The sequence below is a fragment of the Hyla sarda genome, chromosome 2, assembly GCF_029499605.1.
Source record: "Hyla sarda isolate aHylSar1 chromosome 2, aHylSar1.hap1, whole genome shotgun sequence".
NCBI lineage: Eukaryota > Metazoa > Chordata > Amphibia > Anura > Hylidae > Hyla > Hyla sarda.
In genome coordinates, this window is record NC_079190.1 from 327,127,648 (window position 1) to 327,154,551 (window position 26,904).

The 26,904-nt window shown below is 43.0% G+C and overlaps 1 protein-coding gene across 1 annotated transcript; it reads right to left on the minus strand.

Moving 5' to 3' along the window:
• Positions 1 to 2,834: 2,834 nt before the first annotated feature.
• On the minus strand, positions 2,835 to 3,818 carry LOC130357460 (olfactory receptor class A-like protein 1). Its single transcript, XM_056560155.1, has one exon. The coding sequence runs from the start codon at positions 3,816 to 3,818 to the stop codon at positions 2,835 to 2,837; it is 984 nt and encodes a 327-aa protein (XP_056416130.1).
• Positions 3,819 to 26,904: the final 23,086 nt, after the last annotated feature.

Consider the following 26,904-nt stretch of genomic DNA (forward strand, 5'->3'; position numbering starts at 1 on the left):
TTCTATTTAAAAATCTTAATCCTTCCAGTACTTATCAGCTGCTGTGTGGCTTTACAGGAAGTTCTTTTATTTTTGAATTTCTTTTCTGTCTGACCACAGTGCTCTCTGCTGACACCTCTGTCCATGTCAGGAACTGTCCAGAGTAGAGGCAAATCCCCATAGCAAACCTATCCAGCTCTGAACAGTTCCACTGGGCTCTGAGGTGTTTGTGGAGGGTCTAAGGAATATACTCTGTGACCCCCCCCCACCTACACTGGGTGAGTTCTACTCTGCATTTTTGTTTTTTCACAACATTTTGTCCTGGATTGCAGCACCACCTATTTTTAGTTTTATTTCTGGACAGTTCCTGACATGAACAGAGGTGTCAGCAAAGAGCACTGCGGTCAGACAGAAAAATAAATTAAAAAAGAAAATAACTTCCTCTGTAGTATACAGGAGCTGAGTACTGGAAGAATTAAGATTTTTATATAGAAGTAATATACAAATCTGTTTAACATTCTGGCACAAGTTCATTTTAAAAATATTGTTTTCTACCGGAGTACCTCTTTAAGCTCTGATCCATCTCATATTACTCATATTAAACAGTTTTTTTTTCAATTGTGTTTGGTTCCATTGTTTGTTTTTCATTTTTCCATCTGTATTTGTTCCATTGTTTGTTTTTTATCTGTATCTGTTCCATTTTTGATCACATGTAGCTTTTGTTAAAAAAAAAAATTCAAAAAGGATATGTAACTAAGCCTAACTGTGCGGTTTTGTTGTTATTTATTTAATGGCCTCCTAAAGTACACTTGCCGAAAGAAAATAGCTAAATCACTTGCTTTAGCCATGAGAAAAGCTGCACCCAGTGATAGATCTGCTGGTTTTATCCCACAATAGAGCTACTTTTTAGCACTAAAAACTAAAAGAATTACTTGCAGCCTAGGATGGAAAGGTGTCTGAGCATACATTGACTACAGCTTGCTGTGTATGGGGCTGTGTGGCCTCAGATCAGTCAGAGTACCATTGCTGACTCCTGTCCACATTTTCTTTTACAATACATCAATGACCAAGTGAGTACAGGGTGGGCCATTTATATGGATACACCTTAATAAAGAAAAACAATGATGTGCTTGGTTTTAACATAACTTTATTCTTTTGTGAGTTATTTACAAGTTTCTGATCACTTATATAATGTGTACAATGTGCTGCCCATTGTGTTGGATTGTCAATGCAACCCTCTTCTCCCACTCTTCACACACTGATAGCAACACCGCAGGAGAAATGCTAGCACAGGCTTTCAGTATCCATAGTTTCAGGTGCTGCACATCTCGTATCTTCACAGCATAGACAATTGCCTTCAGATAACCCCAAAGATAAAAGTCTAAGGGGGTCAGATCGGGAGACCTTGGGGGCCATTCAACTGGCCCCCGATGACCAATCCACTTTCCAGGAAACTGTTCATCAAGGAATGCTTGGACCTGACACCCATAATGTGGTGGTGCACCATCTTGCTGGAAAAACTCAGGGAACGTGCCAGCTTCAGTGCTTAAAGAGGGAAACACATAATTATCATGTAGGCCACTGGATATGCAAAATTGCTACATGATGATGTGTTTCCCTCTTTATGCACTGAAGCTGACACGTTCCCTGAGTTTTTCCAGCAAGGTGGTGCACCACCACATTATGGGTGTCAGGTCTGAGCATTCCTAGATGAACAGTTTCCTGGAAAGTGGATTGGTCGTCGTGGGCCAGTTGAATGGCCCCCAAGGTCTCCCGATCTGACCCCCGTAGACTTATCTTTGGGGTCATCTGAAGGCAATTGTCTATGCTGGGAATATACGAGATGTGCAGCACCTGAAACTACAGATACTGGAAGCCTGTGCTAGCATTTCTCCTGCGGTGTTGCTATCAGTGTCTGAAGAGTGGGAGAAGAGGGTTGCATTGACAATCCAACACAATGGGCAGCACATTGAACACATTTTATAAGTGGTCAGAAACTTCTAAATAACTCAGGAAATAATAAAGTTACGTTAAAACCAAGCACATCATTGTTTTTCTTGTGAAATTTCCAATAAGTTTGATGTGTCACATGACCCTCTTCCTTTTGAAAAAACTAAAGTTTGATTCAAAATGGCCGACTTCAAAATGGCCGCCATGGTCACCACCCATCTTGAAAAGTTTCCCCCCTCACATATACTAATGAGCCACAAACAGGAAGTTAATATCACTAACCATTCCCATTTTATTAAGGTGTATCCATATAAATGGCCCACCCTGTACATTGCTTACATAGGAAGTAATGGCACCAGAATTTACTACAGGAGGATGGTGAGTCAGTGGATGCCATGGTGAGGTGAGGGTCTGTGAATATTGACATGCACCATCTACCTTAACATTCTAATGGCTCGCGGTCCCGAGTGCTCTTGACTTCCATCTGCTTCCGATTACATGCCGATCCTGCAGGACATGCCCACTGAACCAATTACTGCATGGAAAGGTGACATGTCTCAGTTAGTACTTACCTGAGCAGGACATTATTTCAAGGTTGGCATGTCAACAGAAGCAGGAAGAATCTGTCAGAATGGCATCAATGGGGGAGGGGGGAGGGGTGTATACAATTGTTATATATAATTTGTGCAGCACTTTGGGCCCTGAGTGAAATATTTTTCCCCGATATTGATTGTGATTTTGCTGGAATGTTTCTGATGTATATATAGTCAGGTTGTTTTCCCTCAACATTTTTATTTTGGCTTTGTCTGTATTCTACCCCCCCCCCCCCCCAAAAAAAAAAAAATAATAATAATAATAATAATAATGTTTGAATGACTTTAACCCTAGAAAATGAATACAGCATTTTAACCACTGTTGCTTGTCCATTCTGTAATGCAGTTCAATTGTCCATTGCATTCTAAAGAAATTTTATATGGTCTCTGTCTTTGTGAAAATAACCAACTAAGCCGAAGTTTAGGGTTGGTGGTTATTATTAGTATTGGACTAAAAGCAGCATATGAAGATGCTAAGAATATCCGAATATCATTCATGTTAGGACTCACATCAGACAAAGTTAATGTATAGATCCACAATGAATTGTCAAGTCCAAATAGTACAACATATAAGGTGACCAATAAAATAATAGCTCTCGAGGCTTTGTATTGTGCCACCCTCCTTTGAGATCTGTCCAAGTTCATCCTTCTTCTCATACTTCTGTCATGGTAAAACAATACGCACACCATATAACTGCTTGCCAGAGTCATGGCTACCACAAAAAGAAAATCCCGTATGGCATAAAAAAATCCATTGACAACGTATGATGTATAATTTAAAAAGTCTGTGTCACAGTAGACTAGATGAAGAGTATACACTGATGTTGTTCCATTTTTCCGAGTGTTGGCATTCAAGACAAAGAAAGGATATGTAGATAGATTAATGATCCAAAAACCTAGAATTATGACCTTGGTTCTTTGTGTTATTTTTTGTTTAAGGAAAATCCAAAATTGTTTTATTGGTGCAATAAGAATACACTGGTGCCAGCTAAGCAAACTGGTGATGCATATAGACATTGCTCGACTTACTCTGTATGTGTATATGACGAGCTTGCACTCTGTATCATTGAGCAAATACTCAACACCTAAAGCGTTAAGGGCCTGTGGTATTATACGTGAAAAGAGAACAAGGAAATTAAAGAAGCACAGCACTGTCAATATGATGTTGATCTGGAGGAGTTTTCTTTCAACTATTCTTACATATGTGAGTTGTAAACAGATAAAAACATTTCCTGGGATACCAACTATAAGCAAAAGCAGAAACCCAAATGCTTTCAGAATCACATGGATCTCCATTATTCCTTCAACTCACCTGCAATAAAATCATTTTTGTTTCATTTTTTACCACTTTTTTTCTTATTACATTTATGGTAAGGAATACAAATGCACAGAATGAGCAGCTTAATAAAAAACATAAACAACATAATACAGGACCAGTTCTGTCTATAGACAAAATAGGCAGCGGCCTAGAGCGATCTCTTGATGGGGGTGCCGCTCTGACTGCTGCCAGAAAGTTAGCGCCCAGCCAGCATCGCTGTCGCACCCCCTTCCCCTGGTGCCATAATAATCTGCATTCTTCTGCCTGCTGGAGGAGCGCAGATTACCAGAGGAGGAGGTTGGTACAGTGTGTCACCCTAGTAATAAGGAGATTACATGAGGAGGAGATTTGTTACAGTGTGTCACTCAAGTAGTAGGGTAATTACATGGAAAGGAGGGTTGTTACAGTGTGTAACCCCAGTAGTAAGGAGACTATATGAGAAGCGGATTTGTTACAGTGTGTCACCCCAGTAGTAAGGAGATTACATGAGGAGTGGGTTTGTTACCGTGTGTCACCCCAGTAGTAAGGAGATAACATGAGGAGGGGGTTTGTTACAGTGTGTCACCCCAGTAGTAAGGTGATTACATGAGGAGGGGATTTGTTAAAGTGTGTTACCCAAGTAGTAAGGTAGGGCGTGTCAAAGGGCTAGTAAGGGGCAAGATATCTATCTATATATATATATATATATATATATATATATATATATATATAGTCCAAACAGAAAGTGGCACTCCAAAGTATAAGAAATAAGTGACTTTATTCACCCATTAAATCAATACGACATTTCAGCATCACCATGAGGCCTTTTGTAGCTGTGATAAATGTATATATATATATATATATATATATATATATATATATATATATATATATCACAGCTACAGACAGCTTGTCAATACTACTTGTAGAAAACAGAACATGATACAGTAAAATCTCCCTTAGCAACACCTCGCAACAGGGGACACCTCACAATAGTGGACAGTTTTTAATTCCCCAACAGAGTCCCATAAGACTTAATGTATTTGCACCCTCCGAATAGGGGACATTTCCAATAGTGGACGCGGACGCACCCAATAGGGGACAATAGGGGACATAACAATCCCATTAGGGGACAAAACACTTCCAATAGGAGACAACCAGGCTTATCTTGTCCACAGGGCCGCCATCAGGGGGTACAGTCAATACCCCAGTAAGGGGCCCAGGCCCCCGCTTAACCCCCTTGCAGAAGCCCCAGCAAAGAAGCAGAAGATCAATGTTTATACAGTTGTCTCCTTCTGTACGTCAACCAGCCACAATATTACCCCTGTGCCACATAATTTCCCCTTGATCCCCCCTGTGCTATTTTATTCCCCCTTTATTGCCCTCTGTGAAAATTCATCACCCCCTCTTTACCACCACCGTTTTATTCCCCCTTTATCCCCCCTGTGCCACCTCATAGAGGTGGGGGGGGGGGTAGTGATGAATTTGCATAGAGGGAAATTAAGGGGTAATGAAATGGCATGGGGAGGGGGGGGGTCAAGGGGAAATTATGTGGTAAGGGGGGGGATAATTTGACACAATGCAATGTATAAGATGGCACAGGGTATAAAGAGGGATGAAAGTATATGGGGAGGGATAAGGGGAGATTAAACGACCCTAGGAGATTCTACTGTAATATTGCCTTTTATTGTGTTTTATAGGTAATTACACTCTGGAGTGAGTACAGTACAGCTTTCCATCATTTAGGAAGAATTGTTAGCCTTTTTCCCAATAGGGGACATCTCTCAAAAGAGGACACTTGTTTATTCCCTGTGAGTGTCCGCTATTGGGAGATTCTACTGTATCCAGAACATAGACACCTACATAAGAGCCTATACCTCAAAGAGGTAAGTAATGTGCATGATAGAAGCACCACCAAAAACACAGAAAAAATTATGCACAAATAAACAGCATATAGAAGAAAAGTTAACAAAATCTTTATTGAAGTGTATCATCAATTAAAAACAACAATACATATACATGATAAAAACAAGGCACCGTAAAAAACTGCAGATAGGTAGGGACTGGAACTCAGCATGAAAGTGATAATAAACATAAGTATGAGGTCAGAGGGCAATAAGATGTAGGTATCAAAAATAAAATCGCACCAGAATACTGCTGAACGCAAGCACGAGGGCAAGGAGGGAATGAACGAGAGAGCCAAACCCAAAGACCAAAGGGAACAAGTATGCCAGACCTTACCTACCAACCCCAACGATCGTTTCACCACTGAATGGCTTCCTCAGGGGGAAGCCATTCAGTGGTGAAACGATCGTTGGGGTTGGTAGGTAAGGTCTGGCATACTTGTTCCCTTTGGTCTTTGGGTTTGGCTCTCTCGTTCATTCCCTCCTTGCCCTCGTGCTTGCGTTCAGCAGTATTCTGGTGCGATTTTATTTTTGATACCTACATCTTATTGCCCTCTGACCTCCTACTTATGTTTATTATCACTTTCATGCTGAGTTCCAGTCCCTACCTATCTGCAGTTTTTTACGGTGCCTTGTTTTTATCATGTATATGTATTGTTGTTTTTAATTGATGATACACTTCAATAAAGATTTTGTTAACTTTTCTTCTATATGCTGTTTATTTGTGCATAATTTTTTTCTGTGTTTTTGGTGGTGCTTGTATACAGAACATGTTGAATGTGAAAAAAGGCTTTAACTGACCAACAATATAAGAATGGGGTATACTGAACACATGACAAACTCTACATTAATACTATACTGTGCTAATAAAAATAAGTGCAAACTCTAAATTAGGCAATATAGCTACAATGTGGGATTTAGGTGCTTGAATGAGAGAATAATGAATGGAACAGGTGTTGAACAACATGTAAGGCAGTGATTTCCAAACAGTGTGACTCCAGCTGTTGCAAAACTACAGCTTCAAGCATGCCCAGACAGCTGAAGGCTGTCCGGGCATTTTGGGAGTTGTAGTTTTGCAACAGCTGGAGATACACTGTTTGGAAAACACTGAAGATTTAAACAGAAACATTTTTTTTTTTTAATCAACTGGTGCCAGAAAGTTAAACAGATTTGTGAATCACTTCTATTACAAAATTCTTAATCCTTCCAGTACTTATTAGCGGCTGTATACTACAGAGGAAATTCTTTTCTTTTGGGATTTATTTTCTGTCACGACCACAGTGCTCTCTGCTGACACCATTTTAGGAACTGTCCAGAGCAACATATGTTTGCTATGAGGATTTTCTCCTGCTCTGGACAGTTCCTGACATGGACAGAGGTGTCAACAGGAACTGTCTAGAGCAGCACATGTTAGCTATGGGGATTTTCTCCTGCTCTGGACAGCTCCTGACATGGACAGAGGTGTCAACAGAGAGTGCTGTGGTCAGGCAGAAAGGAAATTCAAAAAGAAAATAAATTCCTCTGTTGCATACAGCACCTGATAAGTACTGGAAGGATTAAGATTTTTAAATAGAAGTAATTTACAAACCTGTTTAACTTTCTGGCACCAGTTGATTTAAAAGAAAATGTTTCCAGTGGAGTACCCCTGTAAGGCTCATTTATTGCACCATTTATTGTGCATACCTGAAATATTGATACATTTTTTGACCATTTTGTTGGGATGTGATGTGTCCAAAAAATGTCCACATGAGGCGATACCAAATGTGTTTCCCATATAGGAACTTTTACATGCAATCATTACTCTGTAATGCATAGTATTATTCAGGGTTATCAGCAATTTGCTAATAGAGCCTGGCTTTGCAGGCACTATCAGTGGCTCAAAGCCAGAACTCATATAAAGCAGGTAAGAAAAGTACCCCAATATATAGATTATTATTATTTTTTTTTTTTTTTTTTTACAAATTTGCAAGTATGCTGGCATAAAGATAAAAAAAATTGACTTACCTCCTGCTACTACCCTGGTGCCTCTGCTGCACTCCTCGACCTGCTTCTTATGGTTGACTCGTCATACTATGGATCAGCTAATAGCCAGACGCAGTGATGTCCCACCTTGACCTGGGACTGGTTTAGCGCCAGTGTGATGTTAGAAGAAAACCAGGGCCTGGGCTCAATGCATCATACTCCTACAGTCACTGGCCAGGGCAAGACATCACTGCAGCCTGCTATTTTCTGTGCCACAGTGTGATGTGTTGACCACAAGAAGAAGGAAAAGGATCCCTGTGGAGCCTGGGAATGGCGGATGGTAAGTCTAGTTTAAAAAAAAAACAAACAAAAAATGTATACACCTGAGTGCTCCTTTATGTATCTTGATCGTTTTAGATTATGGCATATAAAGGGTTAATGAGAGAGAATGTTGAGATCACAGTTCTCCGTCATTGACTGGAAGAGCACAACTGCTTCATAGTTGAAACACAGTTCAGAAGGTCTGTCCTGGTGTGTGTTAAGTACATAAACGTCCATTGTCCTCAAGAGGATTAAAGCTTTTTTTGTTAAATTTTTTATTACTGTATTAAATTTTTATTTTATTTTTAGCTTTGGTATGGAAATTTTGTATGCAATGCTTCAATATTGCAATATTGCTTTTCAGCATGATGCCCTGCCTCTACAGCCTAAAATATGTACTAAGATACCAGACTTGGGGGGTCATCTCAGGCCACAGGCTGCAATAGCAACCCATTGGCACCCTGTGACCATTTTGAATATTTTTGCAAGGGTAGCGGGTTGTAGGTTCACAACGTCACCCCTAAACAACCCCCATAAATGTTGAGAAGTAGCTGCAGGCAAAGATTGTGCTTTACACTGGAACCAAAGTTCATGTTTTAGAATATATGAAAGACAATGGATATATGTACGTGTGACACAGACCACAGTGATTTATTAAACATCTCTATAGGAAATCACAAATCCTAGAGAGGCCATTAAAGAAAAGTATATTTTATTTACATTTTCACCCACTCACAGCAGAAAAATAATAATGTTGTTGCCAATAAAAGAAAATACAGTGATCCCCCGACCTACGATGGCCCCGACATACGATAATTTCAACATGCGATGGCCTTTCAGAGGCCATCGCATGTTGAAGGCAGCATCAACATACGATGCTTTTGTATGTCGGGGCCATCGCATAAACGGCTATCCGACAGCGCAGACTGCTTCAGCTGCCACCAGATAGCCGTTTACGGTGCCCCGTGTGGTCCGCTGACGATCACTTACCTGTCCTCGGGGCTCCGGCGCGTCCTCTTTGGGATCCTCTGCATCGTCGGCGCTCTCCATTGTCGTCATCACGTTGCTGCACGCGCCGTCCCGTCATCCAATAGGAGCGGCGTACGTAGCGACGTGATGGCGGCGACGGAGAGCGAGGATGCCGGGGAAGCAGAGGCCTTACCGGAGCGTCAGGGACACCCCAGGGACACGGCGACAGCGATGGAGGGCAACATCCAGGGCAGCGGTGACGGTCCAGAGTGGCGGGGGAACGTGAGTAAAACTTCCAATACCAGTGGTCTTCAACCTGCGGACCTCCAGATGTTGCAAAACTACAACTCCCAGCATGCCCGGACAGCCGTTGGCTGTCCGGGCATGCTGGGTGTTGTAGTTTTGCAACATCTGGAGGTCCGCAGGTTGTAGACCACTGTCCTATACTTTACATTGCACGGATCCCTCAACATACGATGGTTTCAACAAATGATGGTCCATTTAAAACGGATTACCATCGTATGTTGAGGGACAACTGAACTAAAAACATAACAGAAACAAAAGAAAGAGAAAAAAAAATATTCCCCCAAATATCTCTTACCTTATTCTTCAATTTATACCAACTGTTGTCCAACATGTGTTACTGAAATCTTAATTCCCCATTTTTCCCTGGTTACCCATAAAATTCAAATGCAGAGCCCAGAAAAGAAGAAAAAAAGGAAGAAATTTTACTGGATCCTAAATGCGCTGGACATTGTGTCACTTTAAAATATACAAACAGCCAACAAAATGGTAGTAGTGGAAGCATCCTTCACTTTTCTGGATTACCCCTTTAATCATAGACCTAAAACAATAAGATACAATTTCTAAAGGAAGTCACATGTCTTCCCAGTTCCAAACAAGTAAAACGTAAAACCTGCTCTAACCCCATATAGTCCCAAAGGTTTGCTGATTTTACACAGTACAGGATATAGAAATAGATAACGTACCCTTAGGTCTTGCAAAGCCTCTCAAAATGATCCATAGTATTATTCCTGATAGCCTGAATTGTGTTTTGCAGCATTAAAGGGGTATTCCAGGAAAAAAACTTTTTTTTATATATCAACTGGCTCCGGAAAGTTAAACAGATTTGTAAATGACTTCTATTAAAAAATCTTAATCCTTTCGGTACTTTTGAGCTTCTGAAGTTGAGTTGTTCTTTTCTGTCTAAGCACTCTCTGATGACACGTGTCTCGGGAACCGCCCAGTTTAGAAGAAAATCCCCATAGCAAACCTCTTCTAAACTGGGCGGTTCCTGAGACGCGTGTCATCAGAGAGCACTTAGACGGAAAAGAACAACTCAACTTCAGAAGCTCATAAGTACTGAAAGGATTAAGATTTTTTTTATAGAAGTCATTTACAAATCTGTTTAACTTTCTGGAGCCAGTTGATATATATATATATATATATATATATATATATATATATATATATATATATAAAGTTTTTCCTGGATAACCCCTTTAAAGTACTTGTTCTAGTGTTTGATGTGCGTTCTATGCAATCAATATCCTGTCCTATCATTTTTCCCACTTTCTTCCTAAAGTCTTTCACTAATGCCCAAGCCTACCATTTATGTCAGAATGAATCTATATTTTTACATGTATGGGGAATTCACAGCTAAAAAGGAGGATAAACAAGTAAAAAGATAATATAATGAAAATGTAAGATGAGCTCTAAGTTAAAAGAGAATTGATGTTGTAATAATTTCCATTCAGATTGTAAAGCAAGCAGGTTATACTAGTAAACAACAATATAGTATTGATAGTTGAAATGAATTATTGTGGATTGGAGGAGAAAGTATTATACATGTAGTAACTAGCATACTGTAATACTGTACCTCTTACACGTAGCTCTTTTTCAGGGAGAAATGCTCCATTATAGGAGTGCCTTGTATTTATAGCCCAGTATGTGTAATGTCATTTCACTGGAGATTAATTAAAGCTGAACCACATATGGTTTATGTTCTGGTATAGTTAATATTTCCCATATACAGTGGCCCCTCAAGTTACAATATTTATTGGTTCCAGGACGACCATTGTATGTTGAAACCATTGTATGTTGAGACCATAACTCAATGGAAACCTGGTAATTGGTTCTGAAGCCACCAAAATGTCATCCAAAAATAGGAAAAAGTGAGGATTAAAGAAAATAAGGAGATAACTAATACAGATAAAGCAAATCCTTACATATAACAGAAAGAAAGATCTGCTGGGAGCTGTAAATCACTGTCAGTGTTTCCCAACCAGGGGGCCTCCAGCTGTTGCAAAACTACAACTCTTAGCATGCCCGGACAGCCAAAGGCTGTCTGGGCATGCTGAGAGTTGTAGTTTTGCAACAGCTGGAGGCACCCTGGTTGGGAAATCGTGGTCTATGTAGAGGACAGGAGCTTCTTCAGGGTCCTGTACAGTACACACAATGTCCTAAAAAAGTAACATGGAGTCGCCCTCACCTGGTGTCCAAAGGAGCAGCTAACCCTGGTACAGGTAACGAGTACAGAACATGTAATACCTCCCTGTACTGTAGGAGGCGCTACCAGACACCAGTCAGTGCATACACTTCAGTAATACAGGGGTTTTACCAGTAAAATGCCTATTCTGATTGGTCACTTCTTCCAGCCATTGACATGTGTCGCAGATCTGGACTGTCCGTAACATTGTATGTTGAGTCTGGTTTCAAGTTACAATGGTCCAGAAAAGACCATTGTATGTTGAATCTATTGTATGTTGAAGCCATTGTAAGTTGAGGGATCACTGTATAGCTGGATATATTTGCTCTCCTATGTACAGTGAACAAAAGGAATTTATTAGCAGAATCATATTTGATGCAGATTGAGCAGAATTTGGTATTGTGCCTATTAAATGGGGTACCCACATTACATAGTGCCAAAGCAGACTTTTCAGCTTTCCTGACCTTTTAGCAAATATATGTATTCTTCATATAGAAAAATAAATAATAATAATTCTAGAGCATTTTTTTCCCCTGAAAACTCATTGGTCCATATTTGTGTCTGCGCCACACTTTTGGCTTCTTCTTGAAGGGTTTGGTGTTGCATGGGCTTATCTTTACATTTACTTTTTCAGTGTGGCATTTTGATGCCACAATGCCGACGCGTTTATCATTTTAGTTCAGTTCTATCGGAATTAGCTGTCAATTGAGTTATTTAAAAGCAGTGCAGATGATGTAGACAGGTAGCCATTCACACTTACTTCACAACTTCTCTATTCTCTGTCACATTGCTATTAAACTGCATAGACATTTCCCCTTAGGCTAGGTTCACACTGTGGAATTTCTGGTCAGAATTTCTGTTGGAGATCGAGCCGACAGCACTAGGACCACACAGACTGCATTGCCGTCCCCATAGATGTCAATGCATTTCTGAGCAGATCTCCCAAAAGATCCACCCAGAAAGGCATTGCAGTGTATGGGGGCAGCAACGCAGTCTGCTCAGTCCTAGCGCCGCCGGCTCGATCTCTGGCAGAAATTCTGCCCAGAAATTCTGCAGTGTGAACCCAGCCTTAGGGTGCGTTCACACTGAGTAATTCACGCGGAATTTACTCAAGTAATTCCTCTTGAATTCTCCGCTCCAAATTAATTCACATCTCCTCTGCCCATTGACTTCAATGTTTTTTCCGCTGTCTTGTTCACACTGTGGAGATTCTGCTAGCAGAATTCCGACGCTGAATTCCGTTCCGCTTGAAGAAAGGACATGTTCATTCTTCAAGCGGAATCCGCTAGCAGAATTCAAATGAAGTCAATGGTAAAAAAAATTCTGCCGGACATCGTTTTCACGCGCAATTCGCGCGCAATTTGCACAGAATTTGCATGGAATTTGCACGCAATTTGCACGGAAATGGCTGAAAACCCCTTCACTTCGTTCTCCCCCATGTCCATGCACAATTCCGTGCAAAATTCCGCGCGCAATTCCATGCAAATAAAAAAAAATTACGAGGAAGACATTATAGACGGGGATCAGGAAAAAGCAAATATATAAAACACAGTCTTCTCCACTGTATTCATAGAGGAAAATAAAATGCCAGGTGAAATGCAGCAAGATAAGGTAAACTCCCAAGTACAGGTCATTTGTCTAAGGCTGCATTCACACCACGTTTTGTACATATGGGTGCCGGATCCGGCGAGGGGAGGGGAAAACCGGGCGCTCCCGTACCCCGACCGGATCAGCCCGTGACTCCATATACTTTAATGACCCGACCGGAGTCAAACGGTGACTCCGGTCGGCTCAGTTTTGACCCGTATGCGGTTTCTTGATGGGACCGAAAACCGTAGTTTACTACGGTTTTAGATCCGGTCAAAAACCGCATACGGGTCAAGACTGAGCCGACCGGAGTCACCGTTTTGAAAGTTCTCTGGCTTAAGTAAAAATAAGAGTAGAAGTTGTTGATTGTGCTGGCAAACTTGTGCAGGCTCCTTTGCAGGTTTTGTTCCCCTTTACAGTGTAATGAAGAACTCTCCTCCTGTTTACTTCAGATGGCACAAATTCGCTAGTGATGAGCGGCATATGACATATTCGAATTTGCGATATTTCGCGAATATGAGGACGAATATTCATCCCATATTCGTGAAATGCGAATATTCGTAATATTCGTGATTTCTTTTTAATTGCGAAATTTCGCCATCGCGAAAATAATCTGCGCATGTGTGCTATGACATCATGCAAGAACGGAGATCATTTCCTGGATCTTTGCCAGTTGCTTTTCGCATCGCGATTTTCTGCTGCCCTGCGAAGATGGTGGGGAGTAACTTTTCAACAAGTGAGGAAAAACTGCTGATTTGTGTAAGTAATGTCACCACTGTAATTTCATTATATTTAACTGCATATTGCAAAACTACAACTCCCAGTATGCCTGGACAGCTGGAGGCACCCTGGTTGGTAAACGTGTTTTTAGGCACTTTCCATGATATTTAGCATAATTAACATGTTGGGGACATAGGACGTATGCGAACGACCTGACTTCAGGGTCCTTAAGGACCAAGGACGTTCGCATACATCTGGCCCTCTGTATGCTGCAGAACTACAACTTCCAGCATGCCTGGCCATGCTTGGACTTGTAGTTTTGCAACATCTGCAGGGCCACAGTTTTCAGACCACTATACAGGGGTCTCTAAACTTTGGCCCTTGAGATACTGCAAAACTACAATTCTCAGCATGCACTGACAGACCATGCCTGCTGGGAGTTGTAGTTTTGCAATAGTTGGAGGCGCACTGGTTGTGAAACACTGAGTTAGGTAACAAACTCTCAGTGTTTCGCAACCATTGTGCCTCCAGCTGTTGCAAAACAGCTCCCTGCATGCAACTCGCTGCATCCCCCCCCCTCTCCCCCAATGGGAATGTACAGCAAATTTTGCGCTGCCGCTCAAACTCTCAGCGGGAAACTACTGTGAACCCCCGCCCATGTGACTGTACCCTAAAAACACTACACCACACTAAATAAAAAGTAAAAAACACTACATATACACATACCCCTACACAGCCCCCCTCCCCTCCCCAATAAAAATGAAAAACGTCTGGTACGGCACTGTTTCCTAAACGGAGCATCCAGCTGTTAAATAACAACTCCCCAGTATTACCGGACAGCCATTGACTGTCCAGGCATGCTGGGAGTTTTGCAACAGCTGTAGGCACCCTGTTTGGGAATCACTGGCATAGAATACCCCTATGTCCACCCCTATGCAAATAGGGGTATTTGACGCCAGTGATTCCCAAACAGGGTGCCTCCAGCTTTTGCAAAACCACTCCCAGTATTGCCGGACAGCCATTGACTGTCCTGGCATGCTGTGGGTTTTGCAACAGCTGGAGGCACCCTGTTTGGGAATCACTGGCGTAGAACACCCCTATGTCCACCCCTATGCAATTCCCTAATCTAGGCCTCAAATACATGGCGCTCTCACTTTGGAGCCCTGTAGTATTTCAAGGCAACAGTTTAGGGCCACATATGGGGTATCGCCGTACTTGGGAAAATTTGCCTAACAAATTTTGGGGTCCTTCTCTCCTTTAGCCCCTTATGAAAAGGTGAAGTTGGGGTCTACACCAGCATGTTAGTGTAAAATTTTTTTTACACTAACATGCTGGTGTTGCACTATACTTTTCATTTTCACAAGCATTAAAAGGGAAAAATGACCCCGAAAATTTGTAACGCAATTTCTCCTGAGTACGGAGATACCCCATATGTGGACGCAAAGTGCTTTGCGGGCGCACAACAAGGCTCAGAAGGGAGAGTGCACTATATACATTTGAGGTGATTTGCACGGGGTGGCTGATTATTACAGCGGTTCTGACAAACGCAAAAAAAATCACACCCACATGTGACCCCATTTTGGAAGCTACACCCCTCACAGAATGTAATGAGGGGTGCAGTGAGCATTTACACCCCACCGGTGTCTGACAGATCTTTGTAAAAGTGATCTGTGAAAATGAACATTTTTTTTTTTTTTGCACAGCCCACTGTTCCAAAGATCTGTCAGACACCAGTGGGAAGTAAATGCTCACTGTACCCCTTTCTACATTTCTCGAGGAGTCTAGTTTCCAAAATGGTATGCCATGTCTTTTTTTTTTTGCTGTCCGGGCACCATAGGGGCTTCCTAAATGCGACATGCCCCCCCAAGCAAAATTTTCTCTCCAAAGTATTGTGTTGTCTGTGGTGTTACATAGGACCGCAGGTCACATCAACTACAATATCTGTACTCAGAGAGTTATCAATGTGATCAAACACTGACATATATTATAGTAGTTTTGCAACAGCTGGAGGCACTGTGGTTTGGAAACACTGACTTATACTACCGTGTTGTCCAGCATGCTGGTAGTTGTAGTTTTGCAACAGCTGGAGGCACTGTGGTTTGCAAAAACTTACCTATATAATATATACTATTATATAGTCCATGCTGGGAGTTGAAGTATAAGTGTGGAACAGCTGGTGAGCTACATGGTGCATCAGAGCATGCTGGTAGTTATAGTTTTTAAATAACATCCACTCCCTTAGTCAATAAAAAACAATCCATCAAAAAGTCAAATGAAACAAACATATTATTGTTCATAAATAAAGATCGGGATGCAAAAAATAATCTATTTTACAGGCCCAGTATAAGGGGGAAAAATTATTATTGGGGTCAGAATAGCGCATAATTTCTCCCCTATACATGTATCCTGTGATGTTACACAGATGATCATGGCTGGTATCTTTAGGCAAAAAAGGTGGCAACCATAATGGCAAGATTTTCAACAATTGGAAGCATTTTCGCCTTGTTAATCACTGACAGGGGTAACATGACAGATTTTAGACCAGACATTTACGTCATATGTTCATAAGGGGTTAAACAAAAGTGTTATAATATACATTGATCTTCATCTTGCAGAGGTTCCTGCAACAGGGGTATGACAGCACCCGGAGCCAGCAGGACAAAAAAAAAAATAGTCCGCTCATTCATGCGGGAGTTACGGACACATCATGGCCGCACACATGACCACATGACCATCCTAAAAAAGTGGTCTGACCTAAAGAGGCGCCACATGGCCCGGGTCAGACAGATCCGAGATGAATTTCATCCAGGTAAGGTATTGGTGACAGTTATGTAAGGTCAGATGTAATTAACCTTAGGGCAGATGTTGTTAACCCTTTTTGTTTGTGAGTCTGACGCCAGGTTGTGCTAACATATATCACCACCCAAGGTATTCATAGTACTGTTGAAAAAAGACATACGTCCATCAAGTTAAACCAGGGAATTTAAGTGGTGGTGTGGTGGGTTAAAGGGAAAGGGATGGTATTTTATAACTCAATGACCACTGAATTCCTGTGCTAGGGGTTGTCATAGTAATCCTGTGTACTCCATCAGGCCCTTTTTTCAACTGTGAGCGTCAGAATCATACAAAAGGAAACACACACAGCTCATTCTACCATGGTGGCAGCCCAGCTCACACTCAGTCCCCCGTAGTGCCAGCCAGGCCCTTTAATATAACATCATCCCATTGGTTAACTGTCTATATAAATAAATTTGCATCCATATACAATACAGCAGAGTACACAGAATTTGCATACGTTATAAGAAATAATTTTTAACTTTATGAACATTATATTATATGTTATTATAGGAGCTCCTCTACCATCTGTGCGCCCCAAGCGCACAAGGCGACAGGCCGAGGAGGAGGAGGAGGAGATGATGGAGAAGGAGGAGCAGGTAGAGGATTCACAGGAGGAGAGGGATAAGGAGCAGCCAGGGCCCTCCCAGTCTTTACCACCCCCAGATCCTGTTGAGGAGGAAGAGGAGGAGCTGCAACCCCCCCCCCCCCAACTCCTTGTGATGGAGAAGAGGAGCAGGAGGATGAGACGGTTCCTGTGACCCCCAATCAGGAGGGTAAATTTGTGCACAAAGAATTATAACATTTCATCCATAAGATGTACATATAAAAATGGGCAACATTTAAAGCACACCTGTCAGATCCCACAACAATAATGTGGTATTTATGATAGAAGTATATGTGCTAGACACATAACAATTATATAGACATGATCAGGATTATTTAATGAACAACATATATATATATATATATATATATACATATATATATATATATATATATATATATATATTTTGCTTACAGTCTTTGAAATCCTAATTTATTTTTCTTATATCCTAACAGTTTTCAAAAAGATGGAAGAAAAACAGAGGGTCATCCAGAGGACCAATGACAAAATCCTGTCCATGCGCAGGAAAATGCAGATATTAGACCGCCAAACACAACAGCTGGAGCAATAGCAGAGGAGGAATTTGGAGGAGATGGCTGAGCCCCACAAGCTCATGCAAAAATATATTTAATTAATTTTTTCCTGCTATAAAAACATTTATTCTGTTAAAATGTGTCCTTTCTTATTCAGATTGTTAGGTTTTCAATCAACACATAGAACTACATACTAACCAAAAAGATTTTATACTATTATTTTATTTAACACTAACCTAAGACAAACTAAAATACACGGACACAGACACTACTAACACAAACTAAACAGTTGAAAAATTACTAAAACTAAAGCTACGATATATATGGAGAGAGCGAGAGAAAGAGAGAGAGAGTTATGATTTGCTATTGCAGACAGGCTAATGGTTGAAGTATAAAGGCCGCAAACCAGGGTTTAACTGAAAGTTCAGCATTTTATTCACACTTGGTGTCAGGATCCGGGCTGGTAGCTGGTAGCGGAGGCTGATGGTGGATCCGCTGTGCCAGAGAGGTGATAAATCACCAAACCCCAGGGCCGTAGCCCGGGGTGCAAAACACCTCTGTTTATTCCCCCTCAAAAAAGTATAAAATATAACTTTTATTTTGTATCTTAAAATAATAAACCCAGTATGTGATATTAAAATTATAGTGCCAAGTGGGATGGTATGAGTATATACTGAGCAATTTGCTCTTAGTATCTAGGGTTCTGCAGAAACCCAATATCCCTTACGAGGCACTAATTAAAAACACAAATTTGCCGCCTCTACATGTTTCGCCGTCTCCACAGCGTTTTCAAGAGGCAAAGTGTGGCAACATCGATGCCACATTGTGGCAAAGTGTGGCATCGATGTTGCCACACTTTGCCTCTTGAAAACACCGTGGAGACGGCGAAACATGTAGAGGCGGCAAATTAGTGTTTTTAATTAGTGCCTCGTAAGGGATATTGGGTTTCTGCAGAACCCTAGATACTAAGAGCAAATTGCTCAGTATATACTCATACCATCCCACTTGGCACTATAATTTTAATATCACATACTGGGTTTATTATTTTAAGATACACAATAAAAGTTATATTTTATACTTTTTTTGATGGGGAATAAACAGAGGTGTTTTGCACCCCGGGCTACGGCCCTGGGGTTTGGTGATTTATAGTGTATTGGCCTCTTGAGTCCCTCTGGGTCATTTATGGAGTTCCAGAGAGGTGATGACGCGGGCCGTACCAGCGGAACGGAGTCTAAGGAGTTACTAGTTTTCACCAGAGCACGCTGCAAAGCGGGATGGACTTGCTGCGCCAGGTAACCCCCAGGTCGTTCCACCCAGTAGCGACTCAACCTCTTTGGCTGCTGAGATAAGGCAAGGTACAAGAGGATCAGGCAAGGCGTAGTCGGACGTAGCAAATGGTCAGGGCAGGCAGCAACGGTTCACACGGCGGTAGTCAGTAGGAAAGGGTAACACAGGAACAAGGAACGCTTTCTCTCAGGCACAAGGCAACAAAGATCTGGCAGGAGTCTGTGGGAGGAGATGGTACCTATAGGCACTGCACAGGTGAGGACTAATTAAGTCCAAACAGCACTGCCTATCACAAACCTTAACCCTTAATTAACCACTTTGGACCAGGCACCAATCACCGGTGCACTGGCCCTTTAGATCTAAGAGTCCCGGTGCGCGCGCCCAAGAGATCAGGGGCGCACATGCCGAGACGCCGTAGAGCTGCCTGGGGACACACGCCTTAAGCGCTCCGGTTCAGTAGCGGGGACCGGAGCGCTTGGCGTTACACTTGTCAACAAAACAGTCTCTGTTTGTTCACATGTTCAAAATACATCAATCCAGGGGATACTTCACACAACTAAAACTTAACACAAACAACATGCAGAATTGTTAAGTATTTGGTGCGTAATTGATGCAAATTAACTGCATCAGCTCATGCAGAATTCCACATCTATAATGCGGCATGACAATATAGTGGTGGCCAAATGACTCAGGTTTGACTTGACCGTAGCATGAGTATAACATACAGTGGCAGAATGACTCAGGTTTTATGTGACAGTAGCATGAGTAGACTATATAGTGGCAGAATGACGACGGTTTTATGTGACAGCAGCGTAATCAGACATTATAGTGGCGGAATGACTCAAGTTTTACGTGACAGCAGCATAATCAGACAATATAGTGGCAGAATTACTCAGCCTGATGGCAGCAGCAGTAGTGTTAAAATATAATGTCATTATCACTCAGGCAAGAGTTACAAGCAGTAGTGGTAATAGTACTAGATAGCATCAAAACACTTGGGCAAGAGGTGACAGCAGCAGTAGTGGTAATAGTAGTATATAGTGGCAAAGAGGTACCAGCAGCAGCAGTAGTGGTAATAGTAGCATATAGTGGCAAATCAATCTGGCAAGAGGTGCAATCAGCAGCAGTGGTGATAGTAATAAAAAAAAAATGGCAAATCACTCGGGCAAGAGGTGCCATCATAAGCAGCAGCAGTAGTGATAATAATAGTGGCAAATCACTCTGGCAAGAGGTGCCATCAGCAGCTGTGGAGACAGTGGCTTGAGGGAGACCAGCAGTTCTCCCCTGGACACCCCGGGGCGGCACCACAAAATCTAATGCCGCTAATCCCTCCCTGGCGTCTCGGAGGGAAACCCAATGGGCCGTGAAGCTGATGTATCGCCCCTGCCCATACCTGCTGGTCCAGCCATCCATTGTGAGATGCACCCTGTCGCTGACAGCGTGATCCAGCAACAGGGATACATTCTCCACAATGTGCTGGTGTAGGGCAGGGACACCAGTCCTGGCAAAAAAATGGCGGCTGGTGACACGTCATCTGGGTTGGGCCTGCTCCAACATCTGCCTGAAGGGGTTGCTGTCCACGATGTTGAAGGGCAGCAGATGTTGGACGATAACCCTTGCCAGGAGCCCATTGAGGGAACGCACACGTCGGTCTCCAGGGGGGAAGGGAGTGGTGCGTTCAAATGCGTCGGAAACTGACTGCTGGCGCCGGATGGCAGTGCAGGACACAGAAGAGGAGGGTGAAATGGAGGAAGAGGTCTGGCTGCCGGTACCAGTACCTCTACCAGAGGGAGCGGGGGGGGGGCATGAACTCATGGGAATCGGTGAGGGTGTGGCAGGGGCTGCTGTACCCTGCACACTGGTGGTGGCACTGCTACCACCACCCCTCATCCGCTCATACTCCCGCCAGTGGTTGACTCAGAGATGCTGGGTCAGAGCTGTGGTACCCAGCCGAGCCAAGCACTTCCCTCTCTTCACTCTGGCACGACAAATCTGGCAGATGGCTATGCTCAGATTATCTGCTGCCAGGGTGAAGTAGGCCCAGACAGGTGACTTCAGCACCGCCCTTCTATCAGATGGGGTGATGCTGACTTGCACCTGCTCGGGCTCGGTGCACACAGGTGGAGGTGGCTGCTGCTGACACCTTTTGCTGCTGCCATCACCAGGGGAGACCCTGACGCTGGTCTCCCTGGTGACCTGGCGCACCGTTTCCCCATGGTGCCTACGTTCCTCGTCACTGCTGCTGTGAACTGACAAGGGAGGTGGCAACCATGTTGGGTCACCCTCCTCTTCGCCCCCAGGTATGTCAGACCCAGGGCTAAACTGTGGTGGGCTGAGGGAAACAGCAGGCATGGAGCCACTGACCTGGCTCCGCTGTCCCCTGACGCCTGGGTCTGACTAGGTGCGGGTGTTTCTTGTCCAAAAACACCCGCATCACTTGGAAGGGATGTCTCTGGGGTACTGACAGCAGGTACCCCATGCTCCTCCTTCATCATCCCTTCCAAAAGGTCCTGAGCATCAGAACAGAACTGGATGTCTGCCTGATGCAGGGCCTCCCCCAAGATATCCCTCTCACTGTCGCTGTCAAACAGTAAGAGGCTTGACTCTGGGGACTGGTGTACTGGTGGTGCTGCTGTGAGGGCTGCTGTGAGTCAGTGCTGAGGACTCTGTGGCACTACTTTGTAACATGTAGTCCAACACTACTGGAGCCTGAGATGGCAATATCGGGTGGCTGCCCGAGGAAAAAAAATCTCGAATCAGGCGGACTCCCCTTCCGCCTGATCCTCCACAAGTGGCACAAGAATTACCCCGTGCTGGCAGCGACCCAGCACTGGGAGTAACTCCCCTACCCCTGCTGCCATGGCCACGGCCACGTGTCATATCGTCACTTATTCTTGCGAATGTGTTGTGGTGGTGGGGGGGTACAGTTTATTGAGGGGGGATGTGGGAAAACAATAAGTTGTGTTTTTTTGTGTTTTTTGTTTTTTTTAAGACAAGCACACGGACAAAGACGCAGACAAAGACGCAAAGACTAGTAAACTACAACAAACTTTTTTTTTTTTTTTTTTTTGACAAGGACACAGACGCAGACAAGGGCAGTAAGAACTACTTAACTAAAAAACTAAAACTACACCTAAACTACTAAAGGTAACCTTTTTTCTTTTAAACTAACACAGACAGACGCAGACACGGACTATGACAACAAATACTATACTAAACTACAAGTTATAAACTAAAACTGCCTTTTTTGTGTATTTTTTTTCACAAAGACACAGACGTAGACAAGGAGAGTGAGAACTACTTAACTAAAACTACACCTAAACTTCTAAAGCTTACTTTTTTTTTTTAAACCAACACAGACAGACGCAGACACGGACTATGACAACAAATACTATGCTAAACTACAAGTTATAAACTAAAACTAAATTTTTTTGTGTTTTTTTGTGTTTTTTTTCTCACAAAGACACAGATGTAGACAATGACACTGAGAACTACTTACCGTATTTATCGGCGTATAACACGCACTTTTTAGGCTAAAATTTTTAGCCTAAAGTCTATCTGCGTGTTATACGCCAATAAGCTGCTGCAATGATTTAAAGCGGGCGCTTTCAATCAATCAACTGCAGCAGCTTTGCAGGTGCAGAGACAGCCAGCGCTGCCGGCTTCTCTGCCCCTGCCTTCCCTGGGGTCTAGAGCCCCATTGCCGGCACCGATAGCCAAGGGGAGAGAAGCGGCGCCGGCAATGGGGCAGCGGCGCCGACAGCCAGGGGGAGAGAAGGGGCAGTGGCACCCATTGCCGGCGCCGCTGCCCCGTTGCCTCCCCCCATCCCCGGTTGCATAATTACCTGTTGCCGGGGTCGGGTCTGCGCTGCTTCAGGCCTCCGGTGTGCGTCCCCTGAATCGTTGCTATGCGCTGCAATGCGCGGCGCATGACGTCAGTGTGCCGCGCTGTGCAGTGCATAGCAACGACGCAGGGGACACACACCGGAGGCCTGAAGCAGCGCGGAGCCGACCCCGGCAACAGGTAATTATGCCACCAGGGATGAGGGGAGGCAACGGGGCAGTGGCGCCGGCAATGGGTGCCGCTGCCCCTTCTCTCCCCCTGGCTGTCGGCGCCAGCGGAAGAGAAGCGGCGGCAGCAGGGCTCTAGACCCCAGGAAAGGCAGGGGGAGAGAAGCGGGCAGTGACGGCCTCTCTCCCCCTGCCTTTCCTGGGGGTGTATCGGGGTATACACGAGCACACACACGCACCCTCATTTTACCATGGATATTTAGGTAAAAAACTTTTTTTACCTAAATATCCTTGGTAAAATGAGGGTGCATGTTATAGGCCGGTGCGTGGTATACCCCGATAAATACGGTAACTAAACTAACTTAACTACACCTAAACTACTAAAGCTATTTATTATTTTTTTACACTAACACACAGACACTGACACTGACAACAAGTACTAAACTACTACACAGCTAATATAAAACTAATATAAACTAAAAATAAAGATTACTTACACAAACTAAAATACGACTAAAACTACCTACCTTACAAAATAACCTATATAATTACACGTAAACTATCACTAAACTACACTAAACTACACTAAACAAAAGAGAAATAGGAATTTGCTTTTAAAAAAGCAGTTGTGCTTCTTCTGTTTTAAAAAAAAACAATTGGGTTCTCTTCTGCTTTTAAAAAAGCAATTGGTTGTCACAGGATACAAGGCACAAAGGACGCAAGACAAAAGGACAGAAACACTCTCCTCTCTAAACCACCATGTGAATCTGCAAAGGAATGCTGGTGGGGAGTGATGTTATATACTGGTCATGCCAGCAAGTTTCTATTGGCTGCTAGGGACGTTGCTAAGCTCTGACAACTGTGCTTGCAGAACTCTCATTGGCTCACAGGCATAAGTAGGGCGGAATTTCAAAGAATATTCGCATTGCGAATATTCGTATTGCGAATATTCGCAATAAGAATATTTGCATGCATAAACCTTTGGCCACACAGTCTCATCCCTGGGTCTTTAATGATACAAACATTGCATTTATCAGTTGAAGGAGATCCCTACAATGTGTTCAGTTTTTAAAACAGTTTGAAAAAAAGGTGAATATTCGTAATAGCGAATTTTTTGCGCGAAATTCATAATATTCGTGAATTTGCGAATATACGATATTCGTTGCGAATAATCAAAATGCGAATATTCTTGAGTAACACTAAAATTCGCATCAATGGCGTTGTCCTCAATGTGAATGGGGTCCAAGTGCTGAATTGAACAACTATCATAACCCTGTTTGAGGTTTTTCTAAGAGATGCTATTTTGGAGTATCTTGATAAAATAAATGTATGACTCCATTTCAGCATGGCTTTATGAGGGATCGGTCCTGTCAAACAAACCTGATCAGCTTTTATGAGGAGGTGAGCTCCAGACTGGACCAGGAGGAATCACTGAATGTCGTATATCTGGATTTTTCCAAAGCATTTGATACAGTGCCACATAAAAAGTTGGTGTATAAAATGAGAAGGATTGGGCTGGGGGAGAATGTGTGTGAGTGGGTAAGTAACTGGCTCAGTGATAGGAAACAGAGGGTGGTTATTAATGGTACTTATTCTGATTGGGTGACTGTTACTAGTGGGGTACCACAGGGGTCAGTCTTGGGTCCTATTCTATTTAATATATGTATTAAGGACCTTGTTGAGGGATTGTACAGTAAAGTAACAATCTTTGCAGATGATACTAAACTCTGTAAAGTGGTCAACACAATAGAGGACAGTTCACTGTTACAAATGGATCTGGATAGGTTGGAGGTTTGGGCAGGGAGGTGGCAGATGAGGTTCAACACAAAATCTGTTCTGGGATTATGTATTAAATGGGAGCACACTTGAGATAACTGACATGGAAAAGGATTTAGGAGTATTAGTTAATAGTAAATTTAGCTGTAGTGACCAGTGTCGGACAGCTGCTGCCAAGGCAAATAAAATCATGGGGTGCAGCAATAGGAGCTATCAATCATCTAGAGGAGGGACACCATTGGTGGAGTGATGATATATATATATACCCACCTGGCAGGAGGTTTAGACACGCCCCCTGACGAAGCACAGGCGAAACGTACGTTGGGGTAGGAGGAGGTAGGTGTGTGGCTGCATGGCAGGAGGACTTTATGGTGTCTCATTCATTTCTCCCTTGGCTACTCTCTGTTCATTGTACTCTTTCCCATTTAGGACATTCCTTGATGTGTCACTGTTACAATATTTGTTACACATATTTTTATAGACATTTTTTCAATAATATCCAGTGACCTCTTCCATGTTTACATTTGTACTTTCTATGGTACTCCAGTTATTCCCTGTACTCCATGTAGGGCTACACCACTTGCCTGCTCCCATCTTCTGTGACTGCTATTGTAGTGCCTTTTTTTATCCTTATGTATTTTTTGCATATGTGTTAATAAAAGTAATTTTACATGATCTGGTTCTATTTTGTTGGTAGTGTTGCATCAATAGGGGTGTAGATGCCCACGACAAGGAATTAATTCTACCGCTGTACAAATTACTAGTCAGACCACACATAGAATACTGTGTACAGTACTGGGCACCAGTGTACAACAAATATATAGTGGAGCTGGAGAGGGTTCAAAGACGGGCAACCAGAGTAATACAGGGAATTTGAGGACTACAGTAGCAGAAAGATCTTCATAATTAGGATTATTTAATATAGAAAATAAGAAGGTTTAGGGGAGACCTTATAACTATGTATAGATATAGCAGGGTGCAGTGCAGATATCTCTCACATGATCTATTTATACCCAGGACTGTATCTATAACAAGGGGGCGTCCTCTACGTTTAGAGAAAAGAAGGTTTCTACACCAGCACAGACTGGGGATCTTTGTGAGACTATGGAACTCTCTTCCGGAGGAGGTGGTCATGGTGAACTCTGTAAAAGAGTTCAAAAGGGGCCTGGATACATTTTTGGAGAGTAATAACATTACAGGTTATGGATACTAGATTTATAGGGACAGAAGATTGATCCAGGGATTTATTCTGATTGCCATTAGGGATATAGGTTGAACTTGATGGACTCTGGTCTTTTTCCAACCTTATAAACCATGTTACTTGTTTATAACACTGCCTTAGAGCCCTGAAGCCATGTATAATCCTGCAAGCTCACCTAGGAATGTATCCAACTGCTTTTACACATAATTTAATGTTAAAGTTATACCGTGGCAACCCATGGTAACTAACAGGCAGGCCAGGATGCTCCTCCCATAACCCTTCCCTCCCTCGCATTCCTGGACTCGGAGATACTTGTTCTCTACTTCAGTGTTTCCCAACCCAGTCCTCAAGGCACACCAACATTCCGTGTTTTTTCAGTTACTCCATTGGAATAGAACAGGGAAAAATTAAAATCCTGGACTGTTGGTGTGCCTTGAGGACTGGGTTGGGAAACACTGCTCTACTTGGCCCTGGATCAGGTACGTGGCTGGACCTGCTGCAGCTCCGTGTGCGGCCGCAAGGTGCTGGAGGCAGCCGGTGCAAACTTGCAAATTTGCTGGTGTCCCGCAGCGGTGCTTTGTCAGGATGGTGGCGGGATTAATCGACAGGAGAGGTGGCTCTCAGCTCAGCCTTAATAGCTTGAAGATGGACAGATTCAAGGAAGCAGGGGTTAATTTACCAGGCCGGCCCCCACCAACAGTAACATCATAGAAGGAGTGCGGGGTGGCCTGGAGTGCAGTCAGAGGTTCCAGAGGTCAGGTGCACCATGCTCCATCATGCTCAGGAAGGCATTTCAGCAGATTTGAATCAACGTCAGCAGCCAGGCTCTTAAACATCTAGTGATCCCAGTAAGAAGTAAGGAATGTTTAATGTTGCTGCTGCTG

Excerpts from the sequence above, each read along its gene's own strand:
- LOC130357460 (XM_056560155.1), bottom strand. The coding sequence starts at position 3,818 with ATGGAGATCCATGTGATTCTGAAAGCATTTGGGTTTCTGCTTTTGCTT.